The sequence below is a fragment of the Coptis chinensis genome, chromosome 5 (assembly GCF_015680905.1).
Source record: "Coptis chinensis isolate HL-2020 chromosome 5, ASM1568090v1, whole genome shotgun sequence".
Lineage (NCBI taxonomy): Eukaryota > Viridiplantae > Streptophyta > Magnoliopsida > Ranunculales > Ranunculaceae > Coptis > Coptis chinensis.
Window position 1 is genome coordinate 96,408,535 of NC_141460.1, and position 20,487 is coordinate 96,429,021.

A 20,487-nucleotide genomic window follows, 5' to 3' on the forward strand; every position below is an offset into this window, starting at 1 on the left:
CATGATTAGAGCAATTTATCTGTTCAAAGATACCTGTCATTCTTTCCTTGTGGTTTGATGATTGGGGATAGCTCTTAAACTCCATTTGTACACAAAACCTTGGCTAAAAAATGATTACATTTATTACTAAAAATATGAGTCCATATATGTAAAAATGTCTGATAAGTCATCTCATCTCTAAGATCGAACAGATAATTACGTAGAGAGAATCATAACTCTACCCTTCCCTTTTTATAATTGCCTTTAAATATACAATATCTTCTTTCAGACTCTGAATTTCTTCCTGAATTTGTATGCACTGATTTCTAAATATGTCGTTCTTTTCTGCAATCTCAAGTTTGTTGCAAATTTCTTCTATTTCTTCGTAGTTATAGTCTACTACTTCAAATCCTATCTCACTGCGTAGAAAATCAATTGCTTTCTTCTATGCTGAATTTTCTAAAGCAGACACATAAAACTTACTTTTTTATGTTTTTTAAAGGAGTCCGGTTCCTCTATAACCGGGTACAGAGATTGATCTTTGTACCACACACACACACATCTCGTATCTCGGCACACACACACACATCTCGGAGCACACACACAAGTATCAAGGCACACACACACATCTCGAATTCGGATCAACGGCAAGATAACACGGTTATAGAGATGATCTCTGTACCCGGTTGCAGAGATCTCAAGTCCTTTTTAAAGGTGTAAAGTTTGGTCACTGCCGGGAAGCCCAAAGATTCCGAGTTTATAGAAACGGGTACCTCATATGCTTTTTCTTGTTTTCTTTGATTTTTCATTGTTCATAGTCAATTCTTCCAACCTAAACTTTAAAAAGTTAGTGATATATAACATATGAAAAATCATATTAAATAAAAAAATTGCCTCTGTTCGTTGTTTGATATTCATTGATTTCTCGAGGAATTCGATTCTTTCTTGTTGTTCTTTAAAGAACTTTCGCTTGACACACCTTCCACACTAACTACATAATTTCTCACCCTGACGCTTGCATTGTACATTTCGCTGTGTAATGAACTTTCATAAACAGGTTGATCTAGATTTAGCTTTTTCATTATTTCTTCCAGCATAGGTTTGAATGACACTTCAATCCCTCATGAATATTGCCCTGTTCTCATCTCTATAGTAATCCTTTTATGTGTTTTTGTATAAGATAGCCAAGAAAAAATGTTATGTTCACATTGTAGTAAGTAGAAGATTATTTTTTTAATCGAAATAACTAAATGTAGCAATACACATTCAGAAAAAATATATATATACTTGTTTTAAAAAATCGTACCTTTTTATGCTTTTTGTAGATCCTTATTTAGAACAATATATCAACTTATTAGACATGATATGACATAATTATAAAAATTTGATAGGCAATATTGGAAAACTTTATTTGATTCATGTATTGGTAAAACTACTATGCTTTATGGATGTGGCATTTGTAGTAAAAATGAATGGGTAACCATATTGTTATTGCCTTTGAAGCTAATTCTAATTTGTTTTGGGCTGAAATTAAAGGTATGGCAACGAAACATTGGGTATGAATGATTTATTGGTTAAATATTGTGGGATTAGTGAAATTTGGGTATAACTGTTTTATTTTCTACTTATTGCGCTCACTAGTATTCCTGCCATTGTGTTTTTACCTACGGATAGAATATCGATGATGCAATTGGTTCAACCTATTCATACAACTATATGTTCGAATATTTATGCTTAATTCATGGATTAAAATAACACATGTTAACTAATATTATTTAAAAATCTAATAAGATTGATTTTTTTTATTGGAATGTGTACCTTTTTTTTTTGTAGTAGCTATGAATCCTTGTTTATGATGATAAGTTTTCTTAAAATTATTTTACTTGAGGCATTGTTGTGGTGTATTTATAGGTTTAAATTGATTAGGGTTCCCTATTTGATTAGAAGTTTAGTTTGTGTATTCATGTATAGACTTGAGGATTTTCTTTTCTTTTTCATGTTTGAGGTTGGTTATTTTAACATACCACTTGATTTCACGTCTAAATCTCTTAAATTAAATACAGATGTGGATATGGACTGTGTTGCTGGAAACGAAGGTGAAGCTCTTGTATTTGCTTTGTAATTATAACACAGATATGAAATTAATTTTGCCATTTCTCATCTAGTTGGAACATACTGTAGTGCAATTCTTCGTATTCTATAACATCTAGTGAAAGTGTTGAACTCATCTCTAAACTTTAGCAACTTCTAGTACTATGTACTTGTTTAATCTATTTGTGAGATCTTGTTTAACAGTCTTTTGTTTGTCAATTCATAAGTGAAGTATTATCTTATTCCCACTACATAGAAAATTATGCTGAGAAAATGATCGCAGGGCATAAAGGAAGGTGCATAAGGATTGGTGATTAACATACTAAAAGCCATTTCAAGTAGGAAGTGCAACCATGCTAACCATCTTAGTAAAGGCTAAAAAGAGCCTAAATCTGCTAGAGCAGATCCACAAAGGTGACAAAGCTAATTAATTATAAGCATTTGCTATATACTGAAACAGAAGATAAAGATAATAGTTAATGGACAAAAAGAAACACACCATGTAAAGTTAGCATGAAAAGATATATGAAAGCAATCTCTTGCTGATTATTCTTGTTTCAGGTAAAACAAATATTAAGTTAGAAATGACTCATATCAGTACAATCACACTTAAGTTACATTACATGCTAAGGAGTAAGGCCTCAGGTTCTAAACTGACCATCAGGCATCACAACTCAATTGAAAGTAAATCTCCGAGGCATGAACCCTCTATCCACCATCTCCACCAACACAAAATCATACGCTTTCTGAAAGAGATTGCATCAAAACTGAAAGAGGATTTATAAATTTTACTTGATGTCTTGATCCAGATTTGACTTCGCTGAAATGCAATAAGAAAAATAATTCAAGACTAACTTGAAAAGGTTATCAGCAAATCTCAATGGCTTGCAAAAATAAACTTGCTGTCTTAATAGTCGAGAAAGGGCTAATCATCATACCGAAAATAATGGAGTATTAATGAAGATCAATTAAATCAAGTCAATATTCAATGAGCAAAAAAGAACACGAAGAGTGTTAGACATTAACAATGAACATACATGCTTAATTTCTCAACAACTCAGCAGATGCAACAGTGGGGTAAAACCAAACTGTTGAATCTGATTCAACTCTTAAGAAAAAAACTCATAGACTCCAATATTAATTAGACTGCAGTACGGAATATTAACCCATGGTACATGGTTATTATTAAAGGCGATAAAACATCTTTATGGTACAAAATTTCCTAAAAATTCATTTATGTAAGTATCTAACTCTGTATATGTAAGCATTCATGTAGGCAAGAAAATACAAATATTGAAATATATAAAGTAAAATAGGCATACTAAACAACAAAAGCAATCATTGAAGTCAAAAAGAGCGCCAGCAGTGTCCAATTTGAAGTTATCTAAGCATGATCTAGCTATTCCAATGATGTATCTTTATTTTAAGGTCATTCCCCATGTCACATTTAATAATCTGTCTTGCAAATAGGTGAAGTAGCATGAATTTCAAGCTAGGTTACAACAGGTAAAATCAGGTCTACACAATGTTGATGTTGAAATGTCAAAGTAGAAAAGCATAGTCAAAATTAGATATTTACCAAAAGAAAACCATGCAATAGAAATTCTTACTTACGTTGAGCAGATGGAGTGTAAGACTAATGACGGCAAACAATGATGCTGCAGTGAGGGTCTTTGACACTGAAAATTTTGCTTGCCTTGGTCGGTTCACCTTCCCCTGGTCCGTGAATGTGAGTACACTGCAACATCAACCAATTTAACACAATTTGTGGCAAGCAACTTGCTGTCATATTTGGAATATTTTGCTAACTCTTTGATGTCTGCTGTAGAACACTTTTGTTAGCCCTGATAGAAAGCTGCTTGCTGTTCTCGGTGACAATGTGAATTGCCTTATTGCTGATGCTCAGTCGGGAAAAGTAAGTGCAATACTTGCATAATCAACTAGTATAATCTCAATTAGTATTTATGGTGGTAACTTGGTTATATCCGAGAAGGCTGATATTGATTTTGTTGCGAGGTGGTTGGGAGTCTTAGAGGACATTTGGAATATTCTTTAGCCCGGCGTGGCACCCGGATGGCGAGGATCCTAGCTACCGGGTAACCGTGACACATCACGGACTCACGGGACGTGAGGAATCCTTCTCGATCCTTGTTGTTCTCAAGGGTAGGATGGGAGCAATAAGAGCACTTTCGGATGCCCGATTCATGGCAATGTTTGAGCCAAAGCCAGATTTTGTTCACATCTATGATACACAACTGAAAGTCTGAGAAAGCAGGAGATTGATCTTTTCGGTGAGATTGCAGGAATATCCTTCAGCGTAGATACCGAGGCTCTCTTTGTGGCAGTGGCTGATCGTACCTATGGAAGCCTTTTGGAGTATAACAAGAAACGTAGCAATCAATATCTATACACTATCATTTGAATTGGGTTGCTGACGGTTTATTTAGAAAATTTTGAATACAGAATAGTAGTTCTCACGGGAAGTGCGATTAATATGTGTGCAATTTGCTCAATTCAAACGAAAAATCAATAATAATAACTTTTCGTTAATAATCAACAATTCCATATGTAATATAATCATATACCATAGTAATCAAAAAATTAGGCTACTCAAAAGTATACCATATCGTGGTCCTTATGTATACTACTACATCATGACAATCTCACAATAATCAAAAGTAAGAGATAATACGTAAAATTTAACCCTGCTAATTGGTACAAATTAATGCAATTATTCCAGTTAATGTGATTCCAGATAGCACACATCAAAGCAGTTGAAGTTTTACGTTTCCTTAACTGTAACATACACTTATGCAAAAAAAAAATCACTAAACATGCTTTAAATATATTAACTGTGCACACCAATGCCTCGAGGTTTCGATACAAATAAGTTTCATCATATGGCATCATATAAACTTAAATGTATTTGGTACCCAGGTCGACGCACAACATAAACATAACTTGCTGGTCTTAACGTATCTAAAACTGAGTAGAATTTGAGGACTTTGGTTATCTTCGACTCTTCACTTATACAAAATTTCCACCAATCCATTTAAACAACAAAATAGATTTCACTAAACTACTATTGCCACCAATCTATCTGTTGTACCCAAAATTTGAATCTTAATTGTATTGGGTACCTAGGTCGACGCACAACATAAACATAACTTGCTGGTCTTAACGTATCTAAAATTGAGTAGAATTTGAGGACTTTGGTTATCTTCGACTCTTCGCTCCAACAAAATTTCCACCAATCTATTTAAACAACAAAATAGATTTCACTAAACTACTATTGCCACCAATCTATCTGTTGTACCCAAATTTGAATTGTTGGTAAAAGTAATCAATATTAAAAAAAAAAACAAAAAAACAAAAAAACAAACAAACAAACAAACAAACCCAACACTTAGATTTACAGAAAACAGATAAATCCATTTAAACCAATCAATAAATCGAGTAGTTATACCTATAAAGGGTAGTCAGGAGGGTCTTTGGACCAATCTATTGCCTAGGCGAAGAGGGAGGTGAGTAAGCACGCGCTATGGGGGCTTGCTTGCAGGAACGGAGGGGGTCATGAAGATCAGTCTCATTCCACAGTTAGCTTAGAGAGTGCGCAATCCGTAGACTGCAGAGAAGAATGATATAAATAACAGGAAAGGTAAAAGCCATTTATGTATGAGGGTTTCCTAAGATGAAAGCACCGATCACTGATCTTGTTTTTTTTTTTCTCATTTGACGAATTTGGTTTTTTGGGTTAAGGTCTATGTAAACTTATCTTTTGCTCTTCTAATTTTTCGTCAAAAGTTTTCGAAACTTCCGGTTTTTCGCTCAAAATTTTAGTAATTAGTTGTATGACGTGGACAATCTTTGTATGTAAATTTGCTAATCCAGATAGCCAGGTGTCTTTTTTAACCGAATGGGGCGTTGCTGTTTACGTGTTAACACGTGCTCACCACGAGAAACGAAACAAACTTTCCGTAAATAGAAAAACGACAAATACTCCCGCTCTTTTTTCCTATCACTGTGTCTAAAAGGTTTTCTCACCGACCTTGTTTCATACACACAACACTGTCTCTGGCCATTTTCTTTTTCATCAAACTTTTCAGGTGAGTTCTTGTTCTTTTATTTTTGCTTACTCAACTTATTAAAAAGGTTTTCTCACCGACCTGGTTTCACGCTCACACACACTCTCTGGTCATTTTCTTTCTCACCAAGCTTTTCAAGTGAGTTCTTTAATTTATTCTCCTAAGTAAAGACTGCTACACAAACCCTAAGCCGTGGGTTTCATTTATTAAAAACAATGGCTGTGTTTGGTTCGCAGAATTTTGTTTCAAGTGGAAATAAAAAACCCTGAATTTAAATTCAAAGAATTCATTTAACAAAAATCTGTTTTCGGTTGTTTGGTTGTTATTTGAAAAGTGAGAAAGTCTGTTTTAATTAAGTTATAGTTAGACCATTGGATCAAGGCCTGCAAAACACCCGATTAAAATCTCGAATTAATAGTCAATTTTTTGATGTCGGAACAATCAAAAAATTCTTCTGAATGTCGGAACAATCTTTAGAAGACTAAGACAATTTATAGAGATTCCTAATAATAACAATTTATGTCGATACTGTATAAATTCTGATTAATAATAACTTTGATTTTTATTTGGATTATTTCTTACATTGATGAATGAATGAATCAGTTGTATGTAATTAGTTGCACTAAAACCATTCATCTTTTCAGTCATTGTTATTATCATGATTTTTTTGGTTTAAAAGTTTACCCTATATCAGTTTTTTCCCTCCATTTGCAGAATGTCTTTGTTAAGGCCCTTGCTGATGATGATGCATAATAAGGCAGCAAAACATGGAAATATAAACGCTGCATGCAATTTCTCCTCTCATCTCCTGCGGTGCAATAATAATACTTCTTTGGTGACCACGAATCATCCTTTTCAGTTTGTTTCCAAGCGCTCTCTTATTGATGCTTATTGCTGGCCCTTCTTGAGGTCGACGCCTGCAAAGATGCTTTACTGTACAACTTTGGTTGGAGGAGGTCTAGTCTGGAAATGGAAAGGAAGGGTCCTGGGTTTTCATCTTCCAGAGGACTACAAGCTTGCGCCATCAATCGGGAAGGATTCCAACTGGCTGTCTTCATTCTTAGATGTTATTAAACTGCTTGCTAGAGCTTTCTACCTCTCCATTCTGTTTACGCCAGCGATAGCAATGATGCCTTTTGCATATTCTTTTGGTCCTCTGTTTAGGAAAAAATGGCTTTATTTTGTCTATGTTGCTCTGGAGAAAGCAGGTCCTGCATTCATAAAATGGGGACAGTGGGCTGCTACAAGACGAGATCTCTTCCCTACTGATCTATGCGTTCAGCTCTCAAAGCTTCAAACTATCAAAGCGCCAGAGCATAGTTTCGACTACACTAAAAAAACTGTTGAGAAGGCATTTGGGCGCCAACTTCTGGAAATTTTTGAAGATTTTGAAGAGGCACCTGTAGGATCTGGACATGTTACCCAAGTACATCGAGCTACTTTGAGATGTGATAATCCAGACAAAGCAGAAAAGACCCGTGTGGTTGCTGTAAAAGTTAGGCATCCTGGTGTCGACGAATCAGTTATGAAGGATTTGTCGATTGTTCGGTTTTATGCCAAAGTTTTGAGTTCATTATTCCCTACTTCATTTAAGTCACCAAGATTTGATGAAACTTTACAGCAGTTTGCAGTTTACATGGGGTCTGAAGTCGATCTTTCCCAGAAAGCTGCGCTTTTGAGTTGTTTCTATCATATGTTTGAAAAATCTACGGATATAGATTTTGTACGGCCTCTATATCCTCTTGTGCATCCTGATGTCTTGGTAGAGGCTTTTGAGGAAGGGGAAAGTCTTGCACACTATATTAAGGGTGATAGTGATCGGATGCCAAATTTGAGAGACAGAATGGTCATTGTTCACGATGGGACACTTGCACTTCACACGACGCTTGTGGTACAATATGCTTAAACCCTTCTATGAAATAAATTAAATAATTGTATATCTGCATCTTGTTTTCTTCTGTGACAGCCACCGGCCTGCATGATTTTATTGTCTTCGTCACCTAACAAAGAACACGCAGTGTGGTTTCACTAAACCGTGTTAGTGCTTCTAGGAGTTCCCAATTTCAAACCTTCAAAACTTTTATATACTGGATATGGGTATTGATCATACCTGTATGGGGCTTCTGTTGATTCTTTCGTGACAAAATCATTGCACAAGTGGGTGGAGGGTCATAGTTCATATTTACTATTTTAAAATTTTCTCATTTGAAGGTTTTCATGTATGTGGACCTAACGTGTTTGTTTTGGGTGGCGGAACAGGATTCCAATAATAGTTATTAAGTAGAAAAAGTAGATGCAACCCCCCAAGCAGTATTCAGTGGCCTGTTTTATGATGTAAATTAGCAATATGCTCTTTTGTGACTACACGGTCCGTTGTCTTGGTCTGGCTTTTTTGCTTTTGTAGAGGCGGTAGCAATAGATCTTAGTGCTTGGTCTCTTTATAATGGCTGAAGCTCTTTGGGGGGGGGGGGGGTTTGGGCATCTTTTTTTTTAGCTCCTATTCCATATTCACAACCTCATATGTGTAATTTGCAAGTTAGGTCATTTGACATGATAGATGTGGAAAGGGATGATGTTATCAACACCTTTGATTTTTATTACCTATAATAAATCCACATGTCCATATTTGCACACATATTCATGTACAAAAATGGACATACACCGCGAGTTATTATTATTATTATTAGTATTAGTATGGTTATTATTATTTTTGGAGATGCTCTCCCCACCACAGAGATCTGTGTTGTTTCGGAAGATGATGTCCATGGTGGAGAGATACTCTCCAGAACTAATTATATTAATACATATTGTGTATAGGGATGTCAATTTGTAATTCTATGAAGCATGTCAATCTAGCCTGACCATGTAAGGGATGTAAGCTTCATATACACTGATACACAATCTCTTTAATATTGATAGCATCTAGATGTTTTTATTTAATAATATAGATATTTTGCAGGTGAACAAGTTTATTGGTGCTGACTTGAGTCCTAGAAATATCTTCTTTCAGATAGATAAGGACTGGCCCCGCTTAGTCATCCTTGATATAGGCATGACAGCTGGAGTTCCAATGACTAGCATACCTAATATAGCGGAAGTCATTCAGGCTACTGGCAGACGGGATGGCCGCACTGCTGCAGAATACCTTCTGAAATTGTCAAAGACACAGAATTGTCCGTATCCTCGTGCCTTCATTGAGGTAACCATGTTAGAGTTACATATGCAATTTGCATGGAAGATTTGAGTGCCTCCTCTCTTAGAACTTGTCGTTATGTGCTTTGATTTGTTTTGTGAACGCCTTTAAGGTAGATCTGTTGTCAATGGAGTAAATTACCTTACTGACTTTTTTAGTAGTCATGGTCTTTCATTCAATAGAATGTTGAAATACATTGATGAGAGTGAAAGGAATTTTGGGAAGAGGCATTACTTTAAGTAAAACCAAAACAACTAACAGATTATGTTATATTAGTGTTAACATTAGAAAAGAATGCACATCCCCTTTCTTTGCCAGAGCATCAGCCTTCATGTCATGATTGACGTCAGGGTCAAAACTATTCAACTTGGCCTTATATGTTAAATAACATTGAGATAACAATGACTTCTTTCCAACCAAAAAACGTCATCACTTCGAGGCTCTATAGATGTCTAATCCTTTAAATTCAAATCCTTGCGATTCCAGAAATAGATAGATATTATATAACATATTTATTATATATTTGGTTGATGCGAACTAGTAAACTCTGCAAACTCATCATAGACTTCGCAACTTTTCCTTCGTTATCCTTGGTGTCAACTATTTCTTCCCATTGGTCCCATTGGTCCAATGGTCCCACCTTTTACTTTCCATGAATTTAATTAACTCGGTCATCTTCCACATATAATACTTACCACCTGCTTTCCTTCTTGCATCTTTTAGCCCAAGGCTGTAAACAGTTCGTTTCTCTCCAACTTCGCTTGAATCTTTACCTGCAAGCCTTTACGATAACATGGAATTCATGAGATTCTAGTTTACTATTGCTTCTTAGTTATTTGTTGTTACTTTTAATTGCCACAGTAGATAAACTGTTAAGAATTGTTAATTTCCTTTTGTTGTCACCTATCGTTGGATGCGTCTAACTATTGGGCTGTTTATTAGGATGTGGACCAGTCATTTACTACCTGGGATAGGACCAAAGAACTAGCGCGTCGTTCAGAGTTCTTGCAGCGCTTGTTGGAGAAAGCTCGGGACTATAATGTTAAAATTGATGACAATGCTTGCTCTGCGATGGGACTCTTTCTCGATGTCGAGGTACATATACCAACTGCAACTCACATTTCTGTTGACATGCCTACACAAAAAGAGCATATAATACACATCAAAATTAAGTCTGGTTAGCAGATCAAACTCACATATCCACTGTAGAACCCTAGCCCCACAACCCCCCACATCACAAAACTGGCAACATAGCAAGGTACAATATTCTCCTATTTTCATCACCCAAGCAGTACTATATCTACGATTCTGCATTGCATTGGAGGGAAGAATGTTTGGATCGGAGTCCTTGAGAGAGCAGTAGTAGTGAGAATGGTGATGGGTGAGAGGGAGATGAAGGCCTCTATAAAACGAAGAGAAGATAATGACATGGGACAGAGTGAAAGGGAATGGGTAGCTATCCTGTCCATATGTTTGTTGGGGATGGAACTTATATACAAAGGGTTTTGTACTAACGTTATCACAAAGGGTTTCTAGAAGTGGGTTAGGTGCTGATTTTCGGTGCAGATGATCTTTCTGCTATGCATGTCATTGTTAGAAAAAATCAGCTTGTGTCGACATTCCTAACCTAGTCTAAATTTGTTCCAGAGTTTTTAGTTCATCCAACAGTGAGCAGCCCATGTTTGTTCAATTTTCAAAATGAATTGAATGTTTTTATAGGATTATATAAGATAGGCATCCAACTTAAAACCAAATGGTGATAAGTGGAGGGCCCCCAAGACATCTATACTTTTATGTGTGGCTTAACATATCAGTGGGGCTGAGATCTTGCCTCTGTTTAAATCCCTTGGTATATCAATCCCATTTCCATGCATACATATATGGGCTGGGATCTATGTACAGAAAGAAGATCAATATAACGATCAGAAAAGATCTACATGGGGTCAGATCTATGTACAGAAGATCTATGTACCGATCATAAAAGATCTATGTTAAGAAGGTTCTATTCAATGCTTGTACTAAACTCGGCCAAAAATTCTTTAGCAATACACAAAATGAACCGAAACTTGTGAACACAATGACGTGGCACTCATCAGGCAGGGGGTACGTGTGTATTTCTCAAAGAAGTATTGTAAATCAAGGTCTCTCTGCTTGCCACGTCATTGTGTTCACAATTTCGGTTCAAAGTGTGTGTTGCTGTAGAAACACTCAAACTCGGGCAGCCTTCTAATTCACCAAAGGGTCCGGTTCTACAAACTCAACTTTTTTTTACTCAATTTTGACTCAAGTTTATGACCTTTAGATTGGTTCCATTTAAGGGTCTAGATTTTAACAAGAAAACATCTTAAATTGATGACGTCATGAATGAATCCTCTACTCTAATTTTCCTCCCAGTTCTCTCTCTCTCCTTCTTGATGTTTCAAAGTACAATGCCCAGATTCATATCTTTGCAATTCACATTCCTCTTTACCCAATATGAAACCATAAATATGAGATTTAAACGTTAAAAATGAAAAATGTTAAAATTTTGCATTAAGAATTAACTAGGTTGATCTTTATTAAACCAAGGTTTTATTTGTTAGTGTTCTGGAAAAAAATTGTAAAAATTGTAAAGCTTAAAACATACAAGAGAAGAGGATGAAGATTGATCTATTTTAGTTATGCATCTTCTTCACGTTTTTTTTTTTTTTTTTTTTTGATAATGAGTTATGCATCTTATTTTATGATGAACAAGATGGAAAAAAACGTATTGAAGAAGAATAACTCACTGATTCCTTTTACAATGTATTATTATTATTATTTTTTTATGTTTTTCCTTGTAAAAAGGCTGCAATCGAAGGAGAAAAGAACACGATAGGAGAGAGAAATTTGGAGGAAAAAATAGATTAGAAATAGTTTCATGACGTCATCAGTTTTAGTGGTTTTCTTGTTAAAATCTAGACCCTTAGATGGAACCAATCTAAGGGTCATAAACTTGAGTTAAAACTGAGTCAAAAAATGTTGAGTCCCTAGAACTGGACCCTTCACGAAAACCAATGGTTAAAACTATCACTGAGTTGGCAATCAACTGACGTAACACTTCCTAAATCACAGGCCATTTCCATACTGTTGCTTTCGACCCTTCCAACCTCCCAGAAAATAGTGAGGAAGTCTCTCTTTCCAGTTAGGTACATCTTCAATCATTTGATCTTCTTCTCGTCTCGACGAACCAGTTTTTTAAGAGAACTTTCTATCCGTAATAAAAAGAAAAGAGATTAAACACTAGTAAGAGTGGTCACTGAGGAAAAACAAAAATTCTATATGAACAAACTCTTTTGAATAAACTCTCTTGAACAAACTGATGTGGCACTCATCAAACAAGGGTGCGTGTGTATTGCTCTAAGAAGTACTGCAATCAAGGTCTCTCTGCTTGCCACGTCAGTTTGTTCTTTAGAGTTTGTTCATGTAGAAAGACTCGAGGAAAAATTGACACAAACTTTAAGAATGTCAAGTTAATAGTCCCGACCATTAGATTCTGCTGAGTCCTGATGGTAATTTAGTTTTGTACAAGTGTATTTTTGCTTCATATCATTAGAAATAATTGTGAAATTAATGGATTCACAAGCGCAAAACATGAAGAGAATGGGTGGTGTTATTTTCTTTCATCTTCCTTATTGCTATTATATTTATTATTATTATTATGACTATTATTATTATCCCACCCCTTCCTTGGGTAATTGATTGTGATTTTTGTTTCATTCTTTTAGCGTTGGCAGCAGAACGTTTGTTTTCAGTCAAGTCTTAGAGCAATGCAAGCAATGTTTCTCGATTTCCCAAAGAAAACTCGCCCTAGTGTGCTCAACAACCGGATTGCGGGGAGGCAGTGGTCCAAGGCGACTGACTAGTCTCTCTCTTATTAGTCATCTGGCTAGATTAGTTGATGTTTGTACTTTAGTTTGACTTGAGAAAGTGGGACTGTTGGGCATATAATATTTTATGATCAGGAATTCAGGATGTTTAGCTTATGACACCATGGTTACAATGCAGAACTTTTCCTATATTTCTTTTGGTGCACCACTGAGTTAAAAATTCTTTTCAGCAATTAACTTAGGGTTGTCACTGTTGGCCCTCTATAAGCTCGCCCCCAAATGACTTAATTGTCCATAATACCCCACATAATACCAGTATAGCATCACCTGCTCTGCGTTGTCAGTAAATTTACTAGTTGAATGATACGGTGGATATTTTACTTGTGTTCTTCTCTCTTTCATTCAGACCACACATTTCGTTTTTTTTTTCCCCTGTAAATTTGGTACTGATGCTTGTTGAAGCTCAAAATCCACTAATTTATGTAATTATTTATGATGGGCAATGAGAAATAATGAGGTGGGGAAGATGACTTCAATCCAAAAATGAAACGCGAACTGCTCACCTTCCCCAAATCGATACTGCAAGGAGTCCACTATTCCATAGCTGTGTTTTTTTTTAAAGTCAAATTCAGTATATCAAGAAGAACCCACTCCCTAATATGATTTAGATAACTACGAAAGTTTTATTTATTACTAGCAAAATGCACGTGCTCTGCACATGAACGATACACAAAACTTATTGAAGAGAATGTGAACATAGTTATCAAGAGGAGAGTTAAGCTGCTCCATATTTAACCATAGTGCCTTCTGCGAAATTTTCATAGCTCGTGTCCTTTTGCACCTCAACGCCCAAAGTTTGTATAGCTGGAGTGGATTCAGATTCAATCTATATTTTAAGAGATCCTTGCTCCACTGCGCTCTAAATACCCTGAAGGATGACCCAACATTCAACCAAGTAACTTGTACTCTTTGGCAACCTGCAAGTAGGTGCTCGCATAACCCGCCCCTCATTCCTGTATATCACTCCTGCACCAGCTGGTCTTGGGTTACCTAATGATGTCCTATCCGAATTTTTTTTTTTTTTTTTTGGGGGAGGAGGTCATTTAGTAATCCTAATTGGCTGAGACCTAGCAAAAGTACATGTGCGTTACACATGATTATAATTTTGCGAAGTATGCAAGGGTTCCAAGGGTGGTTGCAAGGGTTCCAAACGAATACAAATGATTACTGTAGCGAGGGTGGTTTTTTTTTTGGTAATGCTGTAGATGTGCAGGTAACCAGAGCAATACATTGAAATGATTTTACTGATATAATTTTTATTAGACTATTTCACTAATTTATTAATTAATGCAATGAAGAAAAGGAACCTCTTATAATAAGAAATTACTTTGGACATAAGAAGTAGCCAAATCAAAATTTCGGTATGCTTCTTATAAAGGTACCAAATTATCATAAAACACATAAAAAATGGTTATTGTGAAAATAAGTAGAAACCCTAACGTCTCTCTCTCTCTCTCTCTCTCTCTCTCTCTCTCTCTCTCTCTCTCTCTCTCTCTCTCTCTCTCTCTCTCTCTCTCTCTCTCTCTCTCTCTCTATATATATATATATATTAGAGGACAGCCCAGAACATCATTATGTCCGGGGTGGAGATATCAGTAGTTTGGAGGTAGAATGCTTGTCGTATCAAACCCCCGTTGTGCTTGAAGCATTAGTGCTGATGTGACCGAATGAACTGTGGGAGAGTCACCCATTGCCTTTCTTGAGATTGAAACCAGAAATAGATAAATAAAAATGCTTGTAATCGGCCAAAGACATCATTTGAATTTGTAAAGCCAAGACACTAACTTATTGGGTTCCAAGCAAGATGGTCTTTGGTACCTTGTCCAAGACTGCGACGGGGATAGATGCATGGAGAGCTAGCGTCGGGATAGACGCGACGCTAATTTTAAAGCGGTGATTCGATTGTAGTGCAATTCAAATTTTGGCCGATGTGAAGGACATAGTTGGATTGTGTTTATAATATAATCCTTTGACCCTCAACATCTTATTTGGAAATTTGAAAGACGATCAGTTGTAAAGGATTGTTACAACTTATAACCATAATTAAATTGATTTTTAGGATGAACACGAGTTGCTGCAAATGCCTGACTGCTATTAGTAGTCAAGGAGTGTTATTGGTAGTCTGACAGAGTGAGTGACTCCCTTTTTGCTAACTCCTTGCTAAAAGGTAAATCATGCAATTCATCTTCGGATTCTGGTTAAAACAATGTCAAAAAGTAAAACATGCAATTCGTTATGAATTCTGATGATATATCTTTGCAGAAGTGGTGGCATCAATTACTACATCATACAAATATCAATTCTGCTGATGTGCAATATCTTCTGCTGCCTGTAAGTCAGATTCTGCTGATGTGTGGCTGCACTAATGCATGCTGTTTTTGTCCTTGATCACAACATCAATTCTACCAAATTTTTGCATACAAAAGCAGTTTTAAAAATAGAAACATGATATACCATACTACTAGGTAAAGAAAATTTAAGATGTCCATTCCATCAATCTCTTACAGAATTTTACATTTTTAATCTTTTGAGGAGATCTCTCACGGATTTATAATTTCTCCGACTTTCAGCGTCATCTTTAGCAATCTTGCACAACACCATGTTATCGGCCTGTATAGAAACAAAATAAAGAGTAAGATTAGCTACAACTAATGAAGAAATGGATGAGGTCCACCCTGCGTTCCTAACAAATAGTCACAATTCTAGTTTGAAATAAAATTATCCTTCTTTGATTCAGTTAAAAAATCTGCTTCTACAAACATGTCAATAAATAAGTAATACCTATGTCAGAAGCAACTAAGAAAGTGATGCGAGGCAGTTTAGCATATGCATATGCTCATTAAACAGTAGTATGGTTGAAAATGCTCCAATCAAAACACTTTGGAATATGAAAGCAGGTATCGACTAATGAATCAGTCTCAAAACATTAAAAGATTATGAAAAATTGTTGTACTGAATGTAAATTTTCTTACCACCATTCCTGATCCACGCTGTATATATATTCATGCATAATCCAATCTGTCATTTCATCACGACCAGGCCTCCCTCTATAAAAGTTGAAGGGCTTCTTGTACCCGACATTCCCATCTTTGCCGTAAATTTTTGCACTACTTCCCGTTATCTTCCAATATCCACCTTCACCAGCAGCACGAACTTGACGAAGTGCTAATGGAAATTGTCGATGTCTTGGTGTGAAAAAGTATAATGTGTTCTTTTTCCTCCCCTACCACTTGGATATCTCTACAAATTAACATGACACAATTTTTAATAAAAATTGTATATAGACTTTCTGTTTTTTGTTATTTGTCAAAAATCATTCACCTAGAGGCTGCAGGAAGGTTTATTCCTCCTCATGGCTCATTAGTGATTGGTCTAAATTGTGTGCAGATGATTTTTTTTTCCTAGTTCCCCTTCATATTGTTTAGTTAGATAATTGAAAGTTCTAAACAATTGAAATACCGTTTTTTTTTTTTTTTTTTTGCATTAATGATTGATTCAAAGTTAAGTGTCCAACAGTTTCAATTGGAAGCGTCCAGTTGTTACATGGTCGCTCTGATTAAATAGGAGATACAAACTCCATTGGAAGCCTTCAGTTTTTAGCCAAAAATATATGAACTCGTCCATATGAAGGGGAACTTGTGATTCAACGAAATGAAGCCTGAGTGATAAAATAACTAAAGAAGCAAAATTCATCTCCTCCAACAAATATGGTGTCCAGAAGTTCAAAGAAATAGGTCCTACTTGGTGAAAATAAAAAGTCATATACCTTGACTATCCATAGTCATATTATGCTAAAAACTATGCTTGCTCCTCAAAGGGGTTGTTACCGCGTTTAAGGTGAATATATCATAGATATCCTATATATGCAATAACATTTCGTCCATCTTACAATTGTGAGTTCTGGTTAATCTCTACAAATGACCATGTTATTTATGTTTCGCTACCCATCTGTTAATTAGGTACAATATTAAACTAATGGTCATGCTTCTTTTCAGGTGTGCAATGTTTTCTCCTATCCTATCTATCAATGGTGTCGCCAGTAACATGTGATGAATTTAAAGGAAATAGAAGAATGCATGCATGCTTTGGACCATACCATTAAAAAAATCGGTTACCACCCCCTTATATAAATTCAAAATTACAGTGAACGTGGCATTAAATCTACGTAAGAATACATACAGTTTTGATAAAGAAACTTTTGAATAAAAAAATTTTGAAGCCCTATTTGAAGCTCATACATATAGTAAACATTCACCTAAGAGCATCTCTAGGTGGTGGTAGCATACTCTTCATATTTGAAGAAGTTGGTCGCAAATTTCGACCAACTCTAGGTGGTCGCAAATTTCGCCTGCTAATTCACTTGACGAGCCCACCCTGCGCGACATTAGTTTTGGCGCGCGACATTGATACTGGCGCACGCCAGTACTAATGGCGTGTGCTATCAAATACAAAGTCCAAACTTTTACGAAATTGCTTCATTCTCACCCCAACACTCCAAAACTATCTCCACAACTATGACTTCTTCTTCATCATTGCAAAAAATTAGCCAACATACCGACGTTGCCGAATCAACTCAACAATCCTGTTATTTTGATACACTTGATCAAGAGAGGTGCCAAATTTGCACCTCAAGAAAACACCTTGCGTTATCATGCAAGTATCTGAACAAAAGGTGTCCTAAAGCACCACATTGTCAAGGTTATATGCTCATACATAGAAGTTTCAACGAAGATGGTGAAGAAGTCAGATTTTTGAAATGTCCAAATGGTATATGTCCTGGTATGGAATATATATATATGAAGACAGTTTGTTAATATGCACGTGTTGTGGCGAGGATGATCATTGGTATAGATATTGCCCATATGCACAGATATCATGCCTAAATGGTTGTGATGGTGTTAGAGAGCTGAAAAAGTTTGTGAACCTTGAAGGAAAAGGTCTTGATCTATTGAAGTGTTTAGTGTGTGGAAAATGTGAGTGGTTAGGTGTTGTAATGGAAAAGGTTAAGAGTAGTTAGAGTGTTGTAATGTGAGTGATTAATATTAATCATTTTATTTTCTATGACTATGTAACTTTTTTTTAATATGAATAAACTTTAATTTTATATATATATATATAGAAATTGATTGACATTGTTTATTGATGATTAAAAATAAATATGCATGTACGAAATTAAATTACAACAATCAATGTCGGTCACCCCTAATGCTCCATAGATGCTCGACAAGTTCGCTTTTAAGTCTATCATGCATAGTCTTTGATTGAACTCGTAGAGTCCCCTCAATGTAGTGTTCCCAAGTAAGTGGGATCTGTGGTTGCTCTTCTAGATCAGGAATGTACCTCCTCATTTCATAATTTTTATTCTTAGCTCCGATTATCATATTATGCAACATGATACATGCTCTCATAACAGTACCCATTGTCTCCACATGCCATAATTTGCAAGCTTTTGCCAAAATCCCAAATTTAGATTGCAAAACCCCAAAAGCTCTTTCAATATCTTTCCTTGCAGCTTCTTGCATCGTTGTGAACCACTTCGTCTTTAGAGCATTAGGGTTTGAAATTGTTTGTATAAATGCCGCATAGTCAAGATAGATACCATCAGCTAAATAATAACCTATATTATAGCTATGTCGATTTACATCAAAATAAACTGGTGGAGAAGTACCATTGATCACGTGCTCAAATACCGGCGAGTTGTCTAACACGTTGATGTCATTGTGTGACCCTGGCATCCCAAAGAAAGAATGCCATATCCACAGGTCTTCGGTTGCAACAACTTCGAGAATAACAGATCATTTTCCAGAACGACCACTGTAAGCACCTTGCCATCCAATTGGACAATTATGTCATTCCCAATGCATACAATCAATGCTTCCCAACATACCCGGCCATCCACGTATGGCAGAATGTGCAAGCAAGCGTTCTGTATCTGCAATATTTGGCCTTCGCAAGTAGACTGAACCGTACAATTTGATAATTGCATCACATAAATGCCTCAACGCCTGGTTGCCAGTATCCTCTGTATCTGCAATATTCTTCATCAAGACTATCTACCGAGCTTCCGCTGGAGAAGATGAAGAAGAAGACGACGATGAAGATGAAGATGAAGATTGAAGGGGAAACATCTCATACACTTCATGATCCATTTTTTGGCAATGAGTGTGTGTGTTGTTTGTTAAGGATTGATGTGAAATGGTTAAGTTGTTTGATAAAAATGTTTGAGTTGAGAGTGTATGTAAAATGAAGAAGGCAATGAGTGTAAATATAGTTGGTAGAAATCCGGTCATTTTTTGCCCGTTTTCTTCCCGTTGGAGCATGCGCCAGTAGTAGTGGCGCGCGACAGTGGTAGTGGCGTGCTGTAGTTGTAGTCAAAGTAAAAAAAGTATGGCGACATTGGTACTGGTGCACGACATTACTATTGTCGCTCCGCATCCACATCCAAATTGCCAAATTTGTGAACAAGAATGCGAACAGACAGATTATGCGACCATGAATGAGGCCACCTAGAGATGAAATTCCGAGAAATTCCAAATTTTTTCTTCAAATATGAAGAAAAATACATGTTATACTACCACCTAGAGATGCTCTAAGTAACCTAAGGATCATCTCAATGTAAATGGGAGAAAAAAAAATCTACCTCAGTTGACCTCTCTCCATTTGGACATGAGCTGAGCAACCCAAAAACACAAAAGTGACTGCTATAGGAAGATGATGGGAGAAAGTAGTTCCTCTACATACCTGTCAACATGTCATAATAACTAAGCTACTGTCAGAACCAAAAATGGAATTGATGAAACCACGAGCTAAATCAAGAACACACCATATTCAATTAGCATGAATTAAGAGCTAACCCAACAATCAAAAGGTTCTGCTAGGAAAAAATTTGAGAGCACATATTTGAAATGAAGACCATTTTGTAACTATTATAATCATGCTAAAGTAGTGATGTTGTAACCTTAATCCTCCGTATTGTCATATATACTGAAAAACATCATAACAACCTTGATCGTTATGATTTTTTCTATGCAACACAGAAGCTTAACTTTCCAATTGAAACACCTGCTAAAAGTTCCAAAAGTAATCAACAACATTAATGGGAAACCTTTTAACGACAGATTATCTCATCCCACAACTCACAATTTCATTTTCCATTGAATTTAAGGAGTAGTAGTTTGTCCTCGAAAATAAATCCAAGGTTCATTCTAACAGGGTCTTCCTAAAGATAAAA

The 20,487-nt window shown here is 36.0% G+C and overlaps 2 protein-coding genes and 1 long non-coding RNA gene across 3 annotated transcripts; 1 reads left to right on the forward strand and 2 right to left on the reverse strand.

The window, feature by feature from the left end:
• Positions 1-2,555: 2,555 nt before the first annotated feature.
• On the reverse strand, positions 2,556-4,075 carry LOC147500567 (uncharacterized). Its single transcript, XR_015194704.1, has 2 exons — positions 3,685-4,075; positions 2,556-2,890 (listed from the first exon to the last, which is right to left on the reverse strand). It is a non-coding gene; the product is annotated as an uncharacterized LOC147500567 (long non-coding RNA).
• A 2,777-nt stretch (positions 4,076-6,852) lies between these two features.
• LOC147500568 (uncharacterized) lies at positions 6,853-13,387 on the forward strand. Its single transcript, XM_086562161.1, has 4 exons — positions 6,853-8,046; positions 9,115-9,354; positions 10,291-10,443; positions 13,095-13,387. Exons 1-4 carry the CDS (start codon positions 6,871-6,873, stop codon positions 13,230-13,232), a joined length of 1,707 nt encoding a protein of 568 aa, XP_086418287.1. The 5' UTR covers positions 6,853-6,870; the 3' UTR covers positions 13,233-13,387.
• Positions 13,388-18,442: 5,055 nt separating this feature from the next.
• On the reverse strand, positions 18,443-19,300 carry LOC147500569 (uncharacterized). The gene is made up of 2 exons (XM_086563658.1): positions 19,144-19,300; positions 18,443-18,984 (listed from the first exon to the last, which is right to left on the reverse strand). Exons 1-2 carry the CDS (start codon positions 19,298-19,300, stop codon positions 18,443-18,445), a joined length of 699 nt encoding a protein of 232 aa, XP_086419784.1.
• Positions 19,301-20,487: the final 1,187 nt, after the last annotated feature.

Excerpts from the sequence above, each read along its gene's own strand:
- LOC147500568 (XM_086562161.1), top strand. The coding sequence starts at position 6,871 with ATGTCTTTGTTAAGGCCCTTGCTGATGATGATGCATAATAAGGCAGCA. Across the intron at positions 8,047-9,114 it reads CACTTCACACGACGCTTGTG|GTGAACAAGTTTATTGGTGC; the intron begins GTACAATATGCT and ends GATATTTTGCAG. Across the intron at positions 9,355-10,290 it reads ATCCTCGTGCCTTCATTGAG|GATGTGGACCAGTCATTTAC; the intron begins GTAACCATGTTA and ends GCTGTTTATTAG.
- LOC147500569 (XM_086563658.1), bottom strand. The coding sequence starts at position 19,300 with ATGAAGAATATTGCAGATACAGAGGATACTGGCAACCAGGCGTTGAGG. Across the intron at positions 18,985-19,143 it reads TGCCATACGTGGATGGCCGG|GGTCACACAATGACATCAAC; the intron begins GTATGTTGGGAA and ends TTGGGATGCCAG.